We start from the raw sequence: 21,387 nt of genomic DNA, 5'->3' as shown, positions 1-21,387 counted from the left end.
AGTTGTAAAGGGCGGAGACTGGAGGCAGGTAGATTTAGAAAGAATCTGTTACAATAATCCAGTCTGTAGAGAACCAGGGCTTGGGAGACTGTGAGCTTCTGTGGGAAGGAGAGGAAAGGCAGAGTACCTCTAAGGAGGTGCAGTACGGAGTTCGACTTTTTAGAGACGTCAGAGATGTGTGCGGAGAAGGAAAGTGTGGAGTCAAATATGACCACGAGGTTCTTAGCCTCGCAAGTAGGGATGGGAGGAGGGCCAAGGGAAGCCGGCCAGAGAGTGAGGGGAAAGGATGGCAAAGGTGAACTGATGAGGAGGATCTCAGTTTTGTTGGCATTTAGACAAAGATCATTGGCAGCACACCAATTTTGAATGGCAGAAAGGCAATCATAAATGAGGGAAGGCCAGGAGGTGGCTGAAGGAAGCCTGAAAAGCCTGTAAATGAGTTGGGTGTCGTCCACATAGCACTGGAAGTTTGAGCAGAAAATGGAAATGCAGTAGGCGAGAGTTGCCAGATATTGGTTGAAAAGCCAGGGTGAGAGGTTAAACCACTGGGGGACACCACAGGTAGAGCGGGAGATAGCAGATCGGAAGGACCCAAGTGTTACCTGGGTGGGTCGATCAGAGAGGAAAGAGGTCAGCAGTATACACCTTATTGTTTGTTTTAATTTAGCTCCTTTGATCTGTTTAGATCATGTTCGAAGGATATCCTATATTAGTCATTCATTAAGTTTAATATGTGGATTAAGACATATAATGTGCATTGCTATCGATTTCTTCATTTTCGTACCTATGTATCATGAATGACATGGTCATATTGTATATATACTTAGGGATTCTCTTCCCATTTCGTTACTTTATAGAATATTGTGTTTTATGAAACTCATAATATGGATTTCTTTGCAAAAAGCCATTTGTAATTTAGGAATTTAAAAATGATTTATTTTTCCGTTGTCTGCGTATAGAATACGTTTTTGGTGCTTCACAGTAAATGTCCAGTTTAAATGTAACCTGAATATAAGTCATATTGGTCGAATCAATACTCATATTGTTAATTCATCTCTTTTTAGGCCTCACATTGATCGTTAATTATGATTCTACTTCATCTTTGGCCTTCACAATAATACACTGACAAGTCTTCTTTATATTTCTCACGCGACACTCGCCAGTCCTTTCTCCAGTCCTTCACCCTTTTTCCATAGTTACTTTTCTAACAACTGCCTCGACCGTGTCCCGATCGCGGCTTCGTCGGCAGTACAATCATTGCTGGCTCCTTAAAGGTGCAAGTAAGTCATTTATCCTTTACTGTTTTCTCCAGCTTCGGTCCATTTTGAGGCTTGCACTAACATTACACTAACATTACTTAGTGCCAACTACATCGATGTTTCTGTATTGCCACTTTGCTCCTGCTTGAAGCGACAGTGATTATCTGATATCGCCACTTTACAGCGTTACAACTAGACGCAGGCTCCCTCCTGAACTAACAATTTGCTTTTCTACTGCCATCCGAATAGGTGGCTTTTGCTTTTCCTACTATACTTTCACATGGTAATATCCTGTTCTCAGCTTTTTTATCAGCGTTTTTACCAGAAGCCTTTCTGAAATGTTCTATTATATGGCTCATTACAGGAATCGTTCAGTGCCACATTTCCTCTACTGCTTCTCAGTTCACATAACAGAATATGGGTATTTACCTTAGGTACCTCGTTCCTTACACACTCATATGGATGGGTGATCTTTTTAATGGTGCCTTCAGATTTTTACTTGCACGCTATGCCCAAAGAAATCCTCACACGCTATACTTTCACTACTCTGGATGATTTATTCAACAATATGCCGTGATTTTTATACTAATTGGCGTACTGTGTGGGACAATATATCTTCAATATCCAATCACACTCTCATTAAACCAATAGTTGCCAAAGGCTTACCCATGTATTAATCGAACAAGGCTAATAAAAGACTAATTGTCATGTCTAACATGCTTACAACACAATTGTATGAGTATTCATTTTGAAATGTGTGATTAATTGATCTGCACCTGATGAAGGGAATTGTTTATTCCGAAACGCGTTGTGCTTTGCACTTTGAAACATAAAAGAAGAATTGGACAAAGAAATGTTTATGTAACGTTTGTTAATCTTTTCACAATATGGTGTGCAACTATACGGAGTACATATTTTGTTGATAAGTATATAGGCCCTCCTGGTCTGGAAGCAGGTGGCACAGGCATCAAGCTGCCAAATACGTGGGGCTCAGGGCAGGAATCTGTTGGGTGTAATTGGAGGTGGAGGCAGCAGGACTACTGCATTCAGGTAGCAGTGACTCATAAACCTCATGCACAATAAATGCCCAATCTCCCTTCACAGCCATACCCACCGAGCTCACACATATAGCCACAAGACCATGAGTGGTCCTGCCACTCACTATTTCAACACCAGCCTGCATGAGTCTGGGCATCTCCTCTGTGACGGGTCGTCTCTTGTGTTATAATTGAGTGGGTGTGTGCACTGATCAGTGGAGCACCTGGCCAGGGGTCTGCAACCTTTGGCTCTCCAGATGTCTTGGACTATAACTCCCATCAGCCCGAGCCAGCATAGTCAATAGTGAGAAATTATTGAAGTCATAGACCAACTCATCCAGAGAGCTTTAGTTCACAGATCGCTGATCTAGACAGAAGGGAGCTCCATGTTGCGAGCCCATGAATCCCACACACTGCCACAGGGAGTTGCAAAGCAGCTGTTTTAAAGAGGCAGAAGGAGTATTGCACCAGTCTTGGTGGATCCAGTGCAGAGTGGTGGGATGATTGTTAGAATACATTTATATCATTATTGAATCATTATTGTGAAGGTTATAGATCATACATTTGCTCATGGCAAAATGATTGTTTTCGCCAAATAAAAAAAGATAGTTAACACAATGAGACTTCCTTGTACAATGCGTCACAAAAACCTTTAAGTACTCAGCAAGAGAATCCTGTTGCCTCCGTGGACATTTTGGTGTCTAACAAAAAAAGAGAATTTGATCTGTGTTGAGCAGAATATTGAAAGGAAAGTGGTTTAGGTAGAAAGAAAACATACATTTGAGAAGAATGTTAAGTGAGACCCCCATAGAAAATAATGAGCAAACGTGAGCAAAAGTGAGCAAACGTGAGCTAATGCCATTATTACTCCTACTCTTAATTGCTGACTCTTCTTTGCCACCTGGACCTGCAACCACGTTACTCATCTAAGATTATTATTTCTTTCAATCATGTATGTGGAATCCCTTATTTTTTCAAATGTCCCAAAAAATAGGCAAGGGCCCTGTAATCTTAAGCAAATGAGGTGCACTAGACATCAAAGAATGTGGGTTCTCTTGAAAGTATCCAGATTGATTGAAGTTCTTTCTGGGGGCAATAGAAGGCTCAATAGGTTATGTTTAAGGCATCTGTTGGGGGATATTTCAAGGGTAGTTAATAGCTGTTTGAGGGTGCTTTACCTAAGAATGCACAATTTGACTGGGCATTTCCTCAGTGCCAGGCCCTCTTCTTTGCTGGCATTTAGTGTACTTGTGTCCAGATAGTTTCTCCTTACTTTTTAAAAGAGGATTCGGACATCCCATCTTCAATAAATGTTCTGACAGGGTCTCCTAGAACAGCCAGACATGTTTCCTATAGAGCATTCCCACATGCTCTTGTAGAAACCTAGAAGACGGTGCCCATGTTTTCCTAAATAGGAGACACAGACATGTCCTCAATGAACCAGTGAGACTTGAGCTCTGCACTAGGGCTTCACAAATGCTCTTCCTCAATGGAGGCTTCCACATGGTCACATCACAGGTTGGGAATTTAGAAGGGCCAGATGGGTTCACAGTAGAGGGTACAGACTCGTCAATTGAGATGTTATGAAGGCCCCACTGCAGTCATCAGGAGTTTAGCCATCAGAGTGACCCAGCTGATAAAGCCCCCAATCCCTAGGGAGAAGAACATGAAGCTTTCACATTTGTACAACTTTATTTGTAATTTTTGTATTTGGGTATTTATTTGTTATCGTGATTTTGTAAGGTGCCAACACGAACAGGGGAATAACAGAGGGAAGGGGAGGGAAGGAATGAGGTGGTCACAACCTCAAACGTTTTCAAAATTTTGGAATATATTAAGTTCTGCAAGGTGGTAAATTGGAAAGTGCAATACAAACAAGTGAGCTTAAACACATGGAACAATACATAGCACATAACTGCAAGTACAAAAAAGTCCCAGTGGTCACATACACAGCAGTAAGTGCAGGTAGTGTAGAGATCAACAGTGTGATACAAGTGTACATAGGTCGTTTCATTGTTGGAAATCTCAAAACGTAGCCCTCATCATCTAAGAGCTAGAGGAGAGCATTACGAGAAATGTCTCTAGTAGTTTTCTAAACAAGAGATGGTTGTCCAGGGGCCTCAATGTAATGGGGAGGTTATAAAGGCTTGGTAATGTTCAGCACCTTCCCCACGAATATCTTTTTCCTAGAGTGGGGAAAGGAGAGGTAGAAAGACTTTTCAGGCAGACCTGGGTCACAGCAATGTAGTGCACAAAGCCATACATTAGGCAACACTATAACATTTCCTCCAATGATAACATTTCCAATATATGATATGAACCCATAGTTGTGGTCATGATCCATATTTCTGATCCGTTCAAGAGCATCATTCTACCTTTTGCTTAGATGGTATGTTTTATGTTTTGGTAGATGTTGTTTCCCATTCTCTCAAATGCCTGATCCTGTCTCTGGAAGCAGGTCTTGCCTTGGATAGTGCTTGTTCTATATGGCTGTTCCAGTTGAGTTTGTCATTTATGGACGGACATAAATATGTATCACCCTCAACTCCTTTAAGTCAAGCTGCATCCTAGAAGAATGGCTTCCCGACATTTGCTATTTCTTGGAACATTCTGACACCATAATCTTCGATTTCCCATGATTGATATTCAGTTCATTGATTGTGGAATGTTTATTCACAGTATATTGTTGCAGCATTTTGTTCCTCCTACTGGCTTTCACATTGCTTGAAGATTCTCATACACTGTTGCATGGGTTGTTTACATAGAGATCATTCAACTGTGGTGCAAGGGAAGATCCCTGATTGGCTCCTCCAGTTGTGAAAATGGGTCTTCTATGTTGGCCTTGTATCTCTGTTCATGCTTTCTATTATGTCTTTGAGTACAAGATAATGAGTATTTCAAGAAGATCTGGGTTGCTTGACAGCTTCCTGACTATAAATTAGGCCTCTTTACCCTGTCTTAACAGAACATCCATGAGTCCACAAATGTTAGTTGTGTGAAGAAAATGGCCAAACAGAATCACAAGCTTTTTTTAGGCCGGAAACTTTTAAATCCATGATTAGTTTACAAATGACCTTCTGATTTGTGTCAGCTAAAGTGATTAGCCTGTTAGATTTGGTAGTCAATGGAGGCCTTTTTGCCTACATGGAAATTATCACTCATTTTCTAGCATTAAACTGGTGCATTTCGAGACAATGCAGGGGACTGGAGGAGGTTCTTACCAGGGACCAAGACATTTGCATGTGTCTGTGTGATGCTTTCTCACTGTTTATATGCACAACTGACATGTTCATCCATCTAGAGAGTCTGGTAATGCCCAGTGGTGACATCAACTGGCTAGTGATACTCCGACCGCCCGTGAGCACACTGGCAGGACTAGCAGCTCCTGGTTCAGATGAATGTCATCCCTCTGACCAGACCTGGGATACTCCACACTCCCACACTCCTGATCAGCAGCCATCTTTTGATCCTATAGAAGAAGATCCTGGACGTAAGATGGATATGATCAGTACATTACAAAAGCAGAAAACACTTGTGTATAGGTTTTAAATGCCATATCATAACATATCAAATTAAAAGCTTGGAAGCATAGCCTCTTATATGAGTAAGTGATAGGATAAGATTCATTCTCTTCCCTGGGCCTGCATGGATTGCAGTGCTGCACTCTCCGCGCACCATAACTGCAGTCCCTCGGATTCGCTGTGTCACATATACTTCACATAATTGCAGGAACAACTATTACTTTCCAATCACCATAAGATACAGATTATCTGTCTTCACATTCACGCTGTCCGGTCTGTGCTCTACAGCCAACCAGTTCCATGGGAAAGGTGAGTACCACTAAAGCAGCTTTACGGTACCACATTTATCTGGACCCTAGTATCAGGCCCATCTTTTTAATCTTTTCTTCACTTTGACCCTTATAAGAGGGGTCTGATGCACCCTGAATGATCCTTTGTGAAACCTAAACCTAATTTGGCAAAATATGGTAAATTTCACTCAGTGTTTTTGATTCTCTGTCGACAGAATTTACAAAGTGCTTGCCATGGGAGGCACTAAAAGAATCCATCAAGGCCATTTTAAATGGAACATTGGGACTGCCTCAACCCCCAAAAAAGGGGACCTCAAAGAGTCTTTGGGCCTCAGTACGGCCATGCCGGTCTGGAAAAAAGTGAGTCTGCAGTTAGGGGCAGTGAACTACCGGCAGGCCTGATTTGCCGGTATGTTAAAATTCACTGAAGCACCGTTACTAATGGTGCTGGTGCTTCAGTGTTGCCATTCCCGTGGAATCCTATGGGAACTTACCGTTCCTCTGCCACTCGCAATATTCCAGTATTACCAAGATATCGGGTGGCGGAAACGGTAAGCCGAGATTGCCAGTTGTACCAGCGGCTTACCGGCCATCTTGTAATGAGGGCCTTTGTCTGATGCAGGGTCTCGAGGTTAGGTTTCCTGCGGCAATGTTGCCCAATAGAAAGTTAGTTCCCCCTAATGGTGGTGATTGGCATTACAGTACACTGGTTACGCTGCCCTCAAACAACAATCTATACCACTTGCTTTTTACTCAATGTCCTTTTACAAAGCAATCTGTTTTTATAGCATTTAACTTAATATTCAGGTAAATGCACTAATTCGCTCCTGAGGCAGGGGCGTGGTCCTACCAGTCAGCTCTAAATATGGGCTGTAACTACTGATCACAGCCCACGTTTAGAGTGAGCTGTGTGCTCCACTCCTGCCTGCCATCCTGTCTCACAGCTCCACCTGCTCCCCCCCCCGCCCACCACAAACCTACCCCAACTAGCAGAACAGTCCCACATAACTCACCCCTGCTTCCCTTACCTTATCACTTCCATTTCTGGAACATGACCACCAAGGAAAGAGAGAAAAGACAACCGGAAGAGATCCCTTCTTGTTTTTTCCTCGTTGGCCTATTTCCTAATATTTGTGTGACGTGGAAAGAGCCACAATGACATTTCGCAACTTAAATAATTAAACGTTACTAGTACCCCAGGTAAGAAAATAGTAATTCAATGCGGCTCCAAGATCTGTAGTGTTTGGTAATTCCCTGGAGAGCCTCAGTAAAGGCACTTGATGGGCATGTTCCCTAGGTCTGTTACTGCCCAGTGCAACCCTTGGAACCGGGTATTATTGCTTTAATAAGACAGTTTGTTAGCATTGCTCGCAACTATTTGGACGTTTGTAATTGTCTCCATAGTTTTCTTGGAGGCTGGAGCTTTGGGGTTTTCTCTGCTGTTCTGAAAACTGTTCCACTTCTTGGCCATGATTCTGTCTTTTATCCAATGGAGTGTCGCTTGTGCTTGGATGTACATTGCTTCCAAAAGTGAATCACAAACTACATTTCTTTTTGCAAAAATAATGTCACTGCATTACAAATGTTACAAGGTTCTGCGGTAAGATATAGAGGCCTAATACCACTTGGACTTTAACATTGGCATGCATATTCCAATTTCTTTGGAAAGTCTTGTTGTTAGTTTAGGCTAGTAGGTGTTGCTTGGGGCACCTATAAGCGAAACTATTGCATTAGAGTCCAGATAGGGAGAAATTGCACATGAGGCGGGAGACAAAGCTTGAAGGTGTTTTGGGTTATTTGGCCACGCATTGACTGCCCATGGCCACGCTAATCCCTATGGATACTCCACCCCAGTTCCTGCCCCTCCTCGCCAAAACACCTCATGGGAACTCTTTCAGCTCGTTTTAATCAAGCCTTATCATCAAACTTTGCACTTGAAGTGGCTGCCAGTGTTCTCTCAAAGCAGTCTTCTGTTAATTACTTAATTGAATTAGTAAACACGCTACTCGCAGTGGCGTATCCAGAATCTTTTGACTGGGGTGGCCCAAGTGGGGCACTGATTTATGCAGGGCTGGCATGAAGTACGAGCGCACACGCATAATGATCATAGTTTAGAATAATGGGGTGGCCAATCAGATTCCAGGCGTAGTACGTGCCAGCAAGGCCACTCCCTGGACACGCCACTGCACTGCTGGTGTAATAAAAATGTCTAAACCAGGTCTGCCTTCAGCCACTAGATTTATAAGCACTATACGTGTCCTTCACTGAAGTCCTGTTAAAAACGAGCATTAGCAAAGCCCACAGTTTTGGCTTGTGTATAAGTGGTAGGCGTTTGCCTGGCACTGTTGTTCGATACCCAAGTACTCGTACCATTTTGCACCTGCTACCATTACCGCTAAAGCAGTGCCTGGCAAGTGCCTTTCAAAACCCAAACTGTTGGCATTGCCAATGCTTGTTACGTGTTGTAACTAAAACGGTGCGGTGTGAATGCATTCTTAAAAATCATTTCTGCATCCTCATTTTCAAGTGACGTGTATTTTTTTCATTTCTAGCCTGACAACTTGCAAAAGTTCTTGAAGTATTTCTTTCTCCAAATTTCACGTGGGCTCGTGTCATTACTCTTTGCAGCCATTCACACAATTGGGCTACTTTACATTTTGGCACCCACTGGCACCTTAGCAACAGTGGATGGCGACACCATGTACTAGTTACAGACTGGGACTGTAAGGAAGCGGCACCGAAGGGGACTATTGTTCAGCGTGTGTTTTTCCACACATACCGACACACTGGACAGCACCCAAGTCTTTATTGTTTTCTCCTCTGGAAATTCACTTCTGTCATTTCTCTGTTTCTGATTATAGCGAGTTGGTGCATTTTAAAGTGGGAGATGTCTGTGAAGATCACGTGACCACGAGCAGTGTTAAGTGTTGCTTCCATGGAGAGCCCTGGATATTTTTTAAAGCACATATAAAGCACATATGACACACATCCTGTAGAGATCTCGCAGGTTAGGGGTGCTATTCCACTATCAACAATAGCCCAAGCCAGTGGGCACATGTTGGCAAAAAAATAACAAAGAATGCAAGTTGCAACCTTGTGCGATTGTGCATTTAGTTTCTCTCCTCACTGGCCTAAAGATGCCCCGAATTCCTGGTTGTCTCCTACCTGATAAGGGTGGCAGCGGGGAAGCGACGCAAGCTCAGGCCCATTACCCAGCCTGCCCCATAGGGCGCTCCATGAACCTGCACGGCCAATCATATTAAAGGAAAAAGTGACGTAGAATTAGAACCACAGATTCTTACATTATTGACATGTATATTTAATACAGATTTGAAGATAAGAATTCACTTAATCGTTTGCATCGGTCCTTTTACCACTATACCCACATGATAATGTTATTCTATTTTAGTGCCTCATCATTCAGGTACATTTCAGAATGACTAAAAGGTGCCCACCACTGTTCGTGCAATGTCATTACCAGGACAGTTTAGAAATAGAATGACAAACAAGTTGTCTCACTCCCAGAACATTGATTTTGTTTGTTGAAAAAATATTTGGAAATGACATACAAAAGCTGTTCATTTTTCATCCCCAGAATGCAATGTGGCAGCATAAACAGGAAGAGAGGGTCTTAAGCCGCGCCCAAGGGGATGTCTGGAAGAAGCAGCGGGCACTGAAGAGGATGGTGAGAGACTGTGAGACAGGTACAGAGGTCCTCTTCCGTTTTCATCTCAGAGAGGGTCTGAAGCAGCCTGCACTTTGTGAGAGAGAAGTCTAAGAACGTTTTCTTTTCCTGCATCAAGCGCATTGGTCTTCAATGTCCAATGAGTGTTCTGCATATTTCTGCATTCCTGGGCGGCTATTGGTCTACTCTTAGCTTTCCAGTAACATTCAAGCGGCTCATAACGCTGCCACACATATCCTTCCTAATAGCTGCAGTTTAAAAAGCTAGGTTCGGTGAGGGACGGCCGAGAGTTGATTTGATTCATAAAGTTGAGTAAAGTGGTCATATGTAGCCCCCATCCATGGGCGTAATTTAAGGGGGGGACTGGGTTTTTGTCCCCCCCCCCAACTTTCATGGCACACCATTTTGCCCCATTCATTTGGCTGGGGCACCTTTTCTTCAGATGTCATGCCCCCCCCAACATATTCAGCAAAGTTACACCACTGCCCCCATCAGCCAATAATATTGGCCTTGCTGCGCATGGCTCTGTAAAAAACATCGGATGAGGGGTGTTAGTAGGATAGTGGGAAAGGCAGATGAGGAAATAAACCTGTAGTCTTGGTGGGTGCAGGTCGGAAGTGCCTGTTACCTGTATACTGATATGAACATTCTGTTCCTTGTGATGGGTATAGACAGGTGCCCGTTAGCTGTACTGTAAGAGCAGGTCCTGTATCGAGGGACATCGAATGAGAGAGTGTGAGAGTGGCTGTTGATAGAGGAAGAGTAGGGTTTCAGTCAACTGATTGCACTAGATCTGCTGGGTCGTTGGGTGGGTGAGTGAAGTGTATGGTTGCAAGATATTTAGTCAATAGAAATGGGTAGGTCGAAGGAAAAGACGGATAATGAGAAGGGGGTTTGGCATATTTTTAACTTCTTGCTCTTATTGGTAGATTTCTTGGAGACATTCTGAACTGACTCCATGTTGTGCATGTGGATCCACAGATCAGCAGGTGCCCAACGAGTGGTAGTCTAATGAAGTAGTCAAGATTCTTGGAGGATTGTGATTATGTTTCCATGTACTATATGAAGTATTGTTCCGGATTGTACCTGTTCCTATTGAGCATTGAGGAGGGAAGTGTGCAGGGTCCCTACTGGTAACAGAGAGGGGATGCTCTAACACAAAGTCTTGTATGCTTGGCGCACCTGTTCCCTCTCCATTTATTTGGTGCAGAGCGGAGACGTCTTTATGGGAGGGCAAAAGGGGCACTTGCCCAGGGCCCCCACCCTGGGAGCCCCACAAGACTAGCTGATCTGAAGAAGTAAGATTGCATTGTTCACCAGTCTTAAATAGCACACGTCCGGATATTTTATGGGGTGCTGCTGAGGCTCTAAACCCATTGCCTATTTTGATAAGTACATTCTGCCTTATCAATTCATCATGTATTGCTTTCTGTGTTCCCTGTGGTAAACATAGGTTGTGTGTTCCTGACGGCACAACTCTGTAGCATCTTTCCTTCCTGTGGGAATTTTGTTGATCATGTGCAATAAGCAACGGTAAAATGCATATTGATAAAGTGCCACAATGGTTCAGAAGTTAGCTCAGTGTGTGAAGTACCCATTGCAGAGATATGTGTTCATATGCAAAATTAGAATATCACATTCCAGCAAGGCTGGCTGAGCCATTCCTATGTCTGAAGTTTATAAACCTGCCTGCACTTGTACTTGGTATTGCAGAACATCATCTGCTATTATCAGCAATGCACCTGCACCAGATAAGGGTCGCTATAAAAACTAACATATCATCCGTATGGTGAAGGTCTAGAAATTGGTTTGTACAGATGGGGTGTTGCAAAACGAAGGCAATTGCCTCCAACGATGGGATAAACTGTTGGTCCAAGAGGTGACTAAGTATCCAAATTCAAGACTATGGAACTAAATCGTTCATGCTTGTATCCTGGATTTTCCAGCAGACGATACAGTGATCCTGGTCAAATCATCTAATATATCTTACATTTCTATGCTTTCTTCTGTGAGGTGTGCCTTCTTGCATGCTGCTTGTATCGTTTAGCCCATTACTTGATCTTTCTTCGTATGTAGGCTATTTGGGTGGAAAGTTGGTAGACAGAAGAGAGCGGACCATATGTTGCAGGCCTCAGGCAAGCATATTTTAAGGTCTGCTTGTTTGACAAAAAAAATTGTTTGCTTTTTGGTAAAAGTCAAAGTTTTTATTCACCTTTATAAATGAAAATGTCGCAAGCCATTACTTTTGGAAGTATTTAAGCTTTAAAATTTATTTATTTATTTACTTGTGTGCAATCAAAGGAAAAATTGATTTTTACAAGAAGTTGATGAATACAGTAGATGTAAATCAAAAAGAAAATCAAGAGAAAAGTTCGCCAAGGTAAAACTCAGCGACTAAACTTCACAGAAGTTTTCAGAGTTGCACAAAAAAAAAAGAAAAAACAGTTAGACAGCCATGGTCGGCAGATCACTAGCTAAGCCGCCGATTTTAATGAAGGCTGCTTCCAATATTTTGGCCGTGGCTACCGCCCATCGAGGCTTCTCGCCAGATATTAAACGGCACCACCACGTGTGCTCCTCGATCAAGACCGAATCATGCCAAAGCGGAGTCAAAAATGGGGCGCGAATGTCGTTCAAAGCCGGGCAGTTTAAGAGCAGGTGGCGGATGTTCTCCACCGAGCCAGGGTCTTCACACAATCTGCATGTAATTGAACTGGCCTGCAGTCTTCTTCCTAAGATTTCACGGGTGTGGAGCAGATTTAAGCGAGCCCTTAAGAAAGTTGAGCGCAGTTTTTTATCTGGAAATCGCAGACAGTACATCATGGGAAGATTCAATTTATTATAGGTTGGAGGTAAATGGTTTAAGCACTTGGTGGAAGCTGCTTTGTCCATGGTGGTGATCCAGTCCTCCAATTTTAGTTTTTCACTTACTCTTTGCGGGTTCGTTATTAAATCATTGAGTGAGCATTGCAGGGCTTCCAGTTTGGTTTTTTGCAGAGAAACCCACTTTTGGACCGACTTAGTAGTGGTTGATTCAAGTTCCTGCCCAATTATTTTGAAGATTGGCAGGCTGTCTTTAATTAGGGTTTTCCTGAATAGGGCAAGTGCAGCCCCGCTGACGGTGGCGCTTAGAGACAAAAGGCCCAACTCTCGTCTGATCGCTTCTATGGGAATCGCATTCGGCAGACCTAAAAGGGACTTCCATATGTAGGCCTCGAGTTTCCGCCATAGTTGGGGAGGTACAGTGAACATGGCATCCATGCCGTAGGTCAGAGAGGGCACCATTTTGCCCTTATAGAAATTGATGGCCGGCATTAGTGAAAATTTGCCAAATTTCCTGTCAAGTGCTCGTAATTGGGAGGTCAGTTGTTTTGTTTTGGTCCAGAGATGTTGCTGCATTTTGATTTCATATGCCGACCCGTCTAAGAGCACACCTAGATATTTAAATTGTTGGACCACTTCAATTCTGGTTTCGCACACTGACCAAGACCAAGTGGTTTTCGGCTGGTGGCGTGAAGAGGACAGGATCATAATTTTGGTTTTGGTCTGGTTTATTTGGAGATTGTTGGTGGTCATATAGGTTGCCAAATTGTCCAGCTGCCTTTGGAGGCCGATCGGAGTTTGATCAAACAGGATCATATCATCGGCGTATAGGAGGCGGGACAGGGGAAGATTGCCAAACTTCGGGGGGAAACATCGAACCAGCACTTCCGAATCTTTGTAGTCCCCCAAAAAGGCCACGAAAAGTGCCGGGGCCAGAGGACAGCCTTGTTTAACACCTCTATACACCTGAATATTTCTGGACAAGGCCCCCTGTTTGTTTAGACGAACGTTGAGGGAGGTGTTGGTATGCAAGGCTATTATAGGGTGTAATATCGCCGGAGGACACTTCCAGGTTTCCAGCTTTCTCCATAATCTAGGTCGATCCACTTTGTCGAAAGCCTGAGAAAGGTCGATAAAAGCCGCATACACCGCAGGGGCTCCTTGCTTTATTTTGGCTTTTAGAATTGTAAGTATGAAGATGTTCAATGTGGTGCTACCATTTTTCTTGAAGCCTAGTTGGTAGGGATCGCTGCAGGGAGCTACTTTCTCCCAGCGGTGGAAGTGGTCTAAAAGGAGAGTGGCAAATAATTTTCCCATTATGTCCAATAAGGCAATCGGGCGATAGTTTTCCGGTGCTTCTCTGCTTCCACGTTTGAAGATAGGTATGATGGTTGCTTTACACCATGATGATGGGATCTGTCTGGTAGATCTGCAGTGGTCAAACAGAATGCACATAAAGGCAGCCCATTCCACATGGTGCTTTTTTAGATCTATGTTGGACAGGCCGTCCGGGCCTGGGGCTCTGGATGATTTTAACTTTTGGATGGCTGTACTTATGCCTGATATTGGAGAAAGATCGATCCAGGGTGCTCCGGTGGTGTCAAACGGCGGGATCATATCCTGGGTTGGACTGGCAAATAGATCAGTGAAAAACGAGACCCAAACTTGTTCCGGAACAGAGTTGCTCATGTTGTAGGTTGTGGATCCTTGCGAAGCATTTACCAAGTCCCAAACGTCTGCCGTTTTTTTTGCATTTAGGACTTTCATCATTGATTCTGCGTCCTGTTGGTATAAAACGGCACGACGTGCCCTGATCCATGATTTGTAGGCTTTTTTTTCAATTCTCCAGCGATCCCATGCCTCTACAGTATTGGTGGCCTTTGCATGTCTTCTGAGAGTTCTCAAGCCGTTTTTCCTCCTCGCAGTTTCCATGTCATACTGGTGGATGCCAGATTTGGGGATAGCTAGGCCCGCTGCCGGATGATGCCTGTACTTTAGGAGCATGGGAAGGTAGTCCGGCCTGGTCGATGGCATGGAAGGTTGATCAGTCCCAAATTCAGCCACGTATTGATCGGTGATAGCTCTAATATTGGCCAGACTCAGTCGCAGGCGTGATTGTTGGGGATTTGTTTCAACCGATGGTGAATAATAGGTTGAATTCCTCGCTGAAGAGCTCCAAGAAGTGGTGAGCATGTTATGATCGCTGGCGGCCGTTTTAACCACCTTGAAGTCTTGAATTGCAGCACACAGGGCTTGTGATGCAAAAATATAGTCCAAAGTGGCTGTCGACCGGCCCCTCTCCCAGGTCGGGAGATGGGTCTGCCTTTCACGGATCCAGGCAACGTTGTGTAAGTTCCGGGATGCCATGAGGGTCATCCATGCTTGTCCTCTATGCTCTGCTTCTGTTGCCTCGGTTGATCTTTTAGGGGCTGTCTTCTGCTGGCTGCACTTCGCATTAAGGTCACCGCATACCAGTATGAAGGGAGTATTCCATTCAATAAGGATCTCATCAATGACCTCCGCCATCGTTTGGCAGAAGAGTTGCGTTGTGGTTCTTTGCGGGTTCCAGTATGTAGTGATCAAAGCGAGTGGCGGAGATGAGAGCTTCTTTGACCGACGATTTAAAGGTTCCGAAGCAGGGTTCCATTCAATTAGGACTGGCAATACCCCATATGATCTAGCTGTGGTTCTGAGCATTTTTAGATTTTGATCTGACCGTACACCAACGAGCAGACCTGCTGAGGGACGGCCTAACAGCCCTTTTGTCGCCGGCGAGATCACAATGTCATACCCATCCATAGAGGGTGTATCCTGGAGCCAAGTTTCTTGCAAACAGAAGATGTCAAAGTGTCCCAGGTCGAAGGTATTAGGGTCAGTCAGATGGGCATGACCTCTGGTATTCCAGGAGGCCAATGACAAGAGTTTATCACATAGTTGGACGTCGGCTTCTTTGGGTAATTGCTATCTGAGGCGGTGTGATGAAAGAGCCCCTTTTATCCAGTCCCAAGGGCCAGTGTGAGGAGCAGATTTTCTCGGAACTGGCGACGGTGGTAGTTTAGGTTGCTCACCCGATCTGTGAGGTGCATGATCTCTTCGTGGAGATTGATCTCGCCAGCTTAGCTTTCTTTGCGCCGTGCGGAGTCGCTGGTTTGAGGAATGCCGTAGACGCTGTCTGGCTTGGCCGTGAGTGTCGTTCGACCGTTTGGAGAATTGTGATGGCCCTCGAGGTGGGTCCGGAGAGCCCCCGGCGGGTCTTGTGGGGCGTTCAGGTGAATCTTGCCTCGACTTCCGGGTTCGTGATGGATAGAAAAAGTGTGCCTTCAATATATCTCTTCGATCGGTATGCCGTTGGGATGGACTGTGGACACCCGGTCTTCCTTTTGTAGATTGTCGGTCCTGGGTATTATTCTTAAGGGCCGGAGTCTTTAATTCAGACAGTAGGAGGCCTTGCGCTTTAAGTTCATCGCTAGCTAGTGGGCCTATATCTTGAGTTGCGGAAGAATAAATGTGTAGGTATGCTTTGGCTTTATTATCTCTGTGATAAGGCTCCACCCTCTTAAAATCATCCGAATTTAGTTTGCATAGCGAGGGTGTAGTTGATGTAATTTTTAACACAGTTTTTCTATTCAAGATGATGTACTTATCTTTGCTGGAAAGTTGCTCTATTTTGAAGAGACGGGTAGAGTTACCCCTTGTGCAGATAGTATGTTTGTCTGTTGCGCTTCTGGATGTCCGCGTCTCCTGCGGTGACAACCTGGCTGAGTGAGTTCTCGTCCTGGGTCTGCTTTGAGAATCCGTCGAGTGTCTTGATGGAGCTTCAGTGTGTCGGATCTGCGTCGTTTTGATCGGCTCAGGAGCCTCCCTCCGACTAGAGAGAGGAGCCGCTCTGGAATTCAAGTTAGTCTCACAGGAAATAGGGTCATTCGCAGGAGCGGGATGCCCCTTGCCAGGCGACGTGGATGATTGTATGCCTGAGGTCAAACAGTATGCTATCGGTGTAGGAGACTGGGTGAGGTCCATCACGGAGCCCGAGCATGTGACTTTTTCAGCCGTGCATCCTGGAACTCTGGGGTTGAAAGGCAAGTCCTCCCGTGAGGGGCTACGTTCATTTAGTTTGTCGACTGATGGGATTGGTTGATCGATCCCGGTTAATTTCAGGATTTTCTTTCCTTTAGACAGGGGATGGATCGAACCCGGGCAACTTCCCATGGCCAGATTTAAAATCGGAGTCGACAGGTTGGATGTTTGCGACACTTTTGCTTTGTGTAGGAACACTGGAGCAATTTCGTTTAGATATTTTGCCTGAGTCGTCTGTGTAGATTTGTGCTTTGTCAGTGGTGGTAGAGAGCCTTGTGTTGATGACGAAGCCGCAGACCGCTCCCGAGCCGAGGCTACCGTCTCTTTTGTTAAGGGTAGGGATTCGTACTTTAAGTCGATAGCTGTTATATAGCCTTCTAAGAAGGTTAACTTCGACTGTATGCTTGCTAAGATGGCCATGTTGTCTTTGGAAACATCACTTAGCGTTTCATACAGCTTGCAGAAGGGGGCCATAGAGATGGTAATTGCCGACATTATTGTTGTCAGATCTTTTCTGGTGTTAGGTAAGTCTTTCTGAGATGCTGTGGAGAGATCAGATCTTCCACTTGCTGTCGAGTCCCTTGGTCCTGGAGCCACCGGGTTCGCCAGTGAGTGTCTGCGCCTGTTATTGCACTCTCCAGGGTCAGACGTACTAAAGGACTTCAGATTTAGGTCCCTTGTTTGAGATAGCTGCGTCAGGGCGTCTTGGTGCCTCGCAACAGTCAACGAGGTCGTCAGATGGTTCTTTGTCCAGGGTTGAGGCGACCTTTCTCTTTGTGGACCCACTTTGGGGTGCAGCAAGTCAAAGATGTCTGAAAGAGGCTGGTATGAGGCCCTTTTGTTGGTTAATGGGTCGATCGTTGTAGTGACCGCTGGCCTTGGAAGCGGTGGCGATGGAACCTTCACCTGACCAAGCTCTGGTGGACTTGAAGCTGAGACCTGCCGTCTTGGCGTGGCTAGCGCCGATGCATTCGGTAGGACGGCTTCAGGTACCGTTGGGGTCAAGGTGTCCGGATGGACGAGTTCTAAATCAGACCGCGGGGGGAAATTTGATGGTGGACCAAGGGGCGGTGTAGTTGGAGCCGGGACTTGCCCGGGTAGCGTGCCCTGGGGGTTGCCGAGAGTGGAGATTTTCTTAGACTTAGACGCCTGAAGCGTCTCATCCAGGGCTTCAAGGATTTCCACATCCGAAAGTTCTGAGTCATTGGAGAGTTTCCTTTTGCCTTGCGTCTGAAAGAAATTCAGCAAAGCGTTCGACAGAAGTGGAATAGGTAAAGTAGCTTTAGTGTGGGTCTTCTTCTTCTGGCCTTGTTGCGGCACAGCCTTTTTAGGCTGTCTAGAGGCGGCTATAGGTTTGACTATAAACAGTGATTCTATGGACTTGGATGCAGAGTTGCCATTTTTTTTGAAAATAGGTCTTTTTTTCTTTGGGTGGGTTATCAATTTACGGCTGCCCTTATCTGAGGTTGCAGAGCAAGGGTCAGAATCTGTCTCGCTAAGCTCCTCCAGGAGGGGATTCGAGGAAGTTGGATGATTATGCACGTCTGGGGACAGAATGTCAGACGACCTTGATTCCCCGGTGTCTGGGATGTTGTCGGGAGGGGCTGGCGCCACACCCATCCCTGGTGGCGTGAAAGCGTCCGGTGCGGGTTGCTGGATTGTCTTGACCGGGGTGGCAGAGGCCGTTGGGTTCTCCAAAAGCCCATCACCGCCGCGGTAGAAAGGGCCCCAGCTACCCGGCGCAGCCGGGTGAATCAAGGCCGTAATGGTCTGAACATCCGGGATGGCCTGTAAAATGGGGAGCGGGGCCTGAGCTGGAAGGTTGGTGGACAGGTGGAGTGACCGTTGGGCGACTTGTTGCTGCTGAGACAGGTCGGAGACACTTGAACTTTTTTGGAAGTTGGTTGCCGGCCGAGCCGGCAGATTTGGAAGAAGTTGAGGGTCGCATAACACTTCACTTGCAGCTGGGCCCGCCCCCAGACCCCTGACAGGGGCCCTCCGGTCCCCGCACAGGGCTGGTCACTCGCCGAGGCGGTGCGGGGGTGGGCCGTGGTAGGTTCAGTATCCAAAGATTGCCACCGGCCCAGTCGGCCTCCAAGAGCTCTGTCTTTAAAAGCCTGTAAAGTCAGAGAGGTCCGTGGTTCCATGGGCGGGCCAAAAGTAGGTAGTACAGGTACATTGCTTTGGCCCATCAGGTCGAAAGATGGATTCTGTCCGTGGTCGTTATCACTACCAGGCAGAGAAGTTTCTTTGGAGCACCCATGGTGAGCGTGACCCAGGTTTGTGTCAGGTTGACTCAGATTTTCTTGAGAAGGCAGATTGCTGGCCGCTGACGCTCTCACCGGATGCCGAAACAGGACAGAACCCGCGGCGCTGCTGGGCACCAACAGAGGCGCCGTCATTAAAATTTTCTTTGTGCGGCTCCTTAGGAGACGCTGGTCCAAGTCTTCCTCCATCGCAGGTAGGAACAGGAAGGAAGAGGGGGGGGGGGAAGAGGGAGAAGAGGGGGAAGAGAGGGAAGAGAAGGGAGAGAAGGAGCGAAGGGGGAAGGGGAGGAGGAAGCTTGCAGAAAATAGGAGAGGGATAAGGACAAGGGAAAGAGCAAGAGACGAGACCAGGGGAAAGAAGGGAAAGTGGGAAATGGAAAGAAGGAAATGGGATGGAAGTGATGGGGGGGAGGGGGGAACCAAGTCGGTAGTCGGTTTTTGTAGCACTTCAGTCCCACAGACCTCGACTATGAACCGACGGTAGTGGGAAATCCTGGAGGCTTGAGCCCCGGGGGCAGAAGGGGCAGCAGGGAGCACAGAGCGCTGAGAAAAAGAAACTCTGCCTGTAGTTCGTAGGGTCACAGCCAGCGCCAGCAGACACAGGTAAACAGGAGGGATCCTACCTCTTGGTCTTTGTAGCACTTCAGTCCCTCAGACCGCTAGTCCTTGGTGGAGCCGCCAGCCCCCAGCCCCCAGCCCTCTGCTCCCGGAGCGGACTGGGGCAGACTGGAACTCAGCTCGGAACTCCGCGCGCGCTCCGCGCGGCCACGAGCTTTTTGAAGGGCAGTTGGGCTTTTTTTCTAAAAGGTGAAGCGCAGTGAAAAGTGGAGCACTGCTGTAGAATCACGTCCTCTCGCAGCAGAGTTCTGGGGCAGACTGGAACTCAGCTCGGAACTCCGCGCGTGCTCCGCGCGGCCACGAGCTTTTTGAAGGGCAGTTGGGCTTTTTTTCTAAAAGGTGAAGCGCAGTGAAAAGTGGAGCACTGCTGTAGAATCACGTCCTCTCGCAGCAGAGTTCTGGGGCAGACTGGAACTCAGCTCGGAACTCCGCGCGCGCTCCCCGCAGCCACGAGCATTTTGAAGGGCAGTTGGGCTTTTTTTCTAAAAGGTGAAGCGCAGTGAAAAGTGGAGCACTGCTGTAGAATCACGTCCTCTCGCAGCAGAGTTCTGGGGCAGACTGGAACTCAGCTCGGAACTCCGCGCGCGCTCCGCGCGGCCACGAGCTTTTTGAAGGGCAGTTGGGCTTTTTTTCTAAAAGGTGAAGCGCAGTGAAAAGTGGAGCACTGCTGTAGAATCACGTCCTCTCGCAGCTTTAAAATACAAAAGACAACCCCAGATTCAATTTGTTAAATCACATTGATTGGTATGCTGGTTCTTATATACTTCCCTTGATGATGGAGGGGATGAAGCTAGAATCATTCCCATTTCCCATTTTGCATAACATCCTTCGATAATATTTTGTTTAAAAATGGTCATGTTTGGTAATGTGATTTGTGTACTTTCCAAGTCCGTTTTTATAAAATGAGATTGTTTTAGTTAATGGTAAGAACTGGAAAATAAAGTGTTCAAATGCAAAAAATTGCAGAGTTGGCACAAATCCCATTTTAACCCCCTGTACCCTGCAACCAATGTGTGATCCTGGGCATCTCATTTAATCTTGTATTGCCAACCTCTCAATATTGCCACTCCCTAAACCTTTCAAAATTGTCAGCCCTTCAGAGTGATTTCCTTCTCATGGTATGATCTTCATAAAAGCCTTATTCATGGTTTCACTGTGTTAATAGTGAGCATATTTATATCGCACACTAGAGGTATTTGTTCCTTTGATATCTATGGCAACACTATTTGAAAACAATACCCCACTTCTAATCTCAGTCTGTCTGGATAAACACACCTTCCAGGTAGCTTCTAATCTTCCTCCACTATCCATGCTACGGTATGTGTATTGATATTGAAATTATATTTTTATCGCGCTCGTACACAAGTGTTTCAGAGCGCGACAAGGCTGGGGGGGACGGGAGAACAAAACTACGATCTTACAAGTCTCAGTGAAACTGAGAACCCGCAAGTGCATGGGAGAGGGGAAAAGTGCATGGAAGGGGGAGAAGTGGAAAGTGTGGAGCAAAGGAGAAACAGATTGATAATAATAAATAAATAATAAATGCAACAAACCGTGGTAGTGGAGGCAGCAAGTGGCAAGTGCTGGGTTTAAGGCAGCAGACAGGGTAGGTCTGATAAGTGCAGGCAGAAAAAGGGGAAGGGGGAGACTGTGTGGGTACAGATACAGACCCCAGTGCAAGGGGTGTCCCAGAGGCAATGCGGACGGGTGGCAGGGTGAGCAGATACCTAGGCCCGGAGGACAGAAGGTGGCCAGGTGCACGGTGGCAAGAGAGAACAGATCAGCAGGGGAGAGGGGGAGCGAAGGCAGG

At 46.0% G+C, this 21,387-nt stretch overlaps 1 protein-coding gene across 1 annotated transcript in view; it reads left to right on the top strand.

Moving 5' to 3' along the window:
- Nucleotides 1–21,387, top strand: part of LOC138472817 (myosin heavy chain, embryonic smooth muscle isoform-like) — a 374,216-nt gene that overhangs the window by 249,730 nt on the left and 103,099 nt on the right. Inside the window, exon 4 of the mRNA XM_069611184.1 lies at nucleotides 9,703–9,811. Coding sequence (XP_069467285.1) covers nucleotides 9,703–9,811 — 109 coding nt within the window. The remainder of the gene's footprint in view (nucleotides 1–9,702; nucleotides 9,812–21,387) is intronic.

This window comes from Ambystoma mexicanum, chromosome 8 (genome assembly GCF_040938575.1).
Source record: "Ambystoma mexicanum isolate Mex_15411 chromosome 8, UKY_AmexF1_1, whole genome shotgun sequence".
NCBI lineage: Eukaryota > Metazoa > Chordata > Amphibia > Caudata > Ambystomatidae > Ambystoma > Ambystoma mexicanum.
Note: the sequence above shows the minus strand (reverse complement) of the source record. Positions and strands in the feature narration are given on the sequence as shown.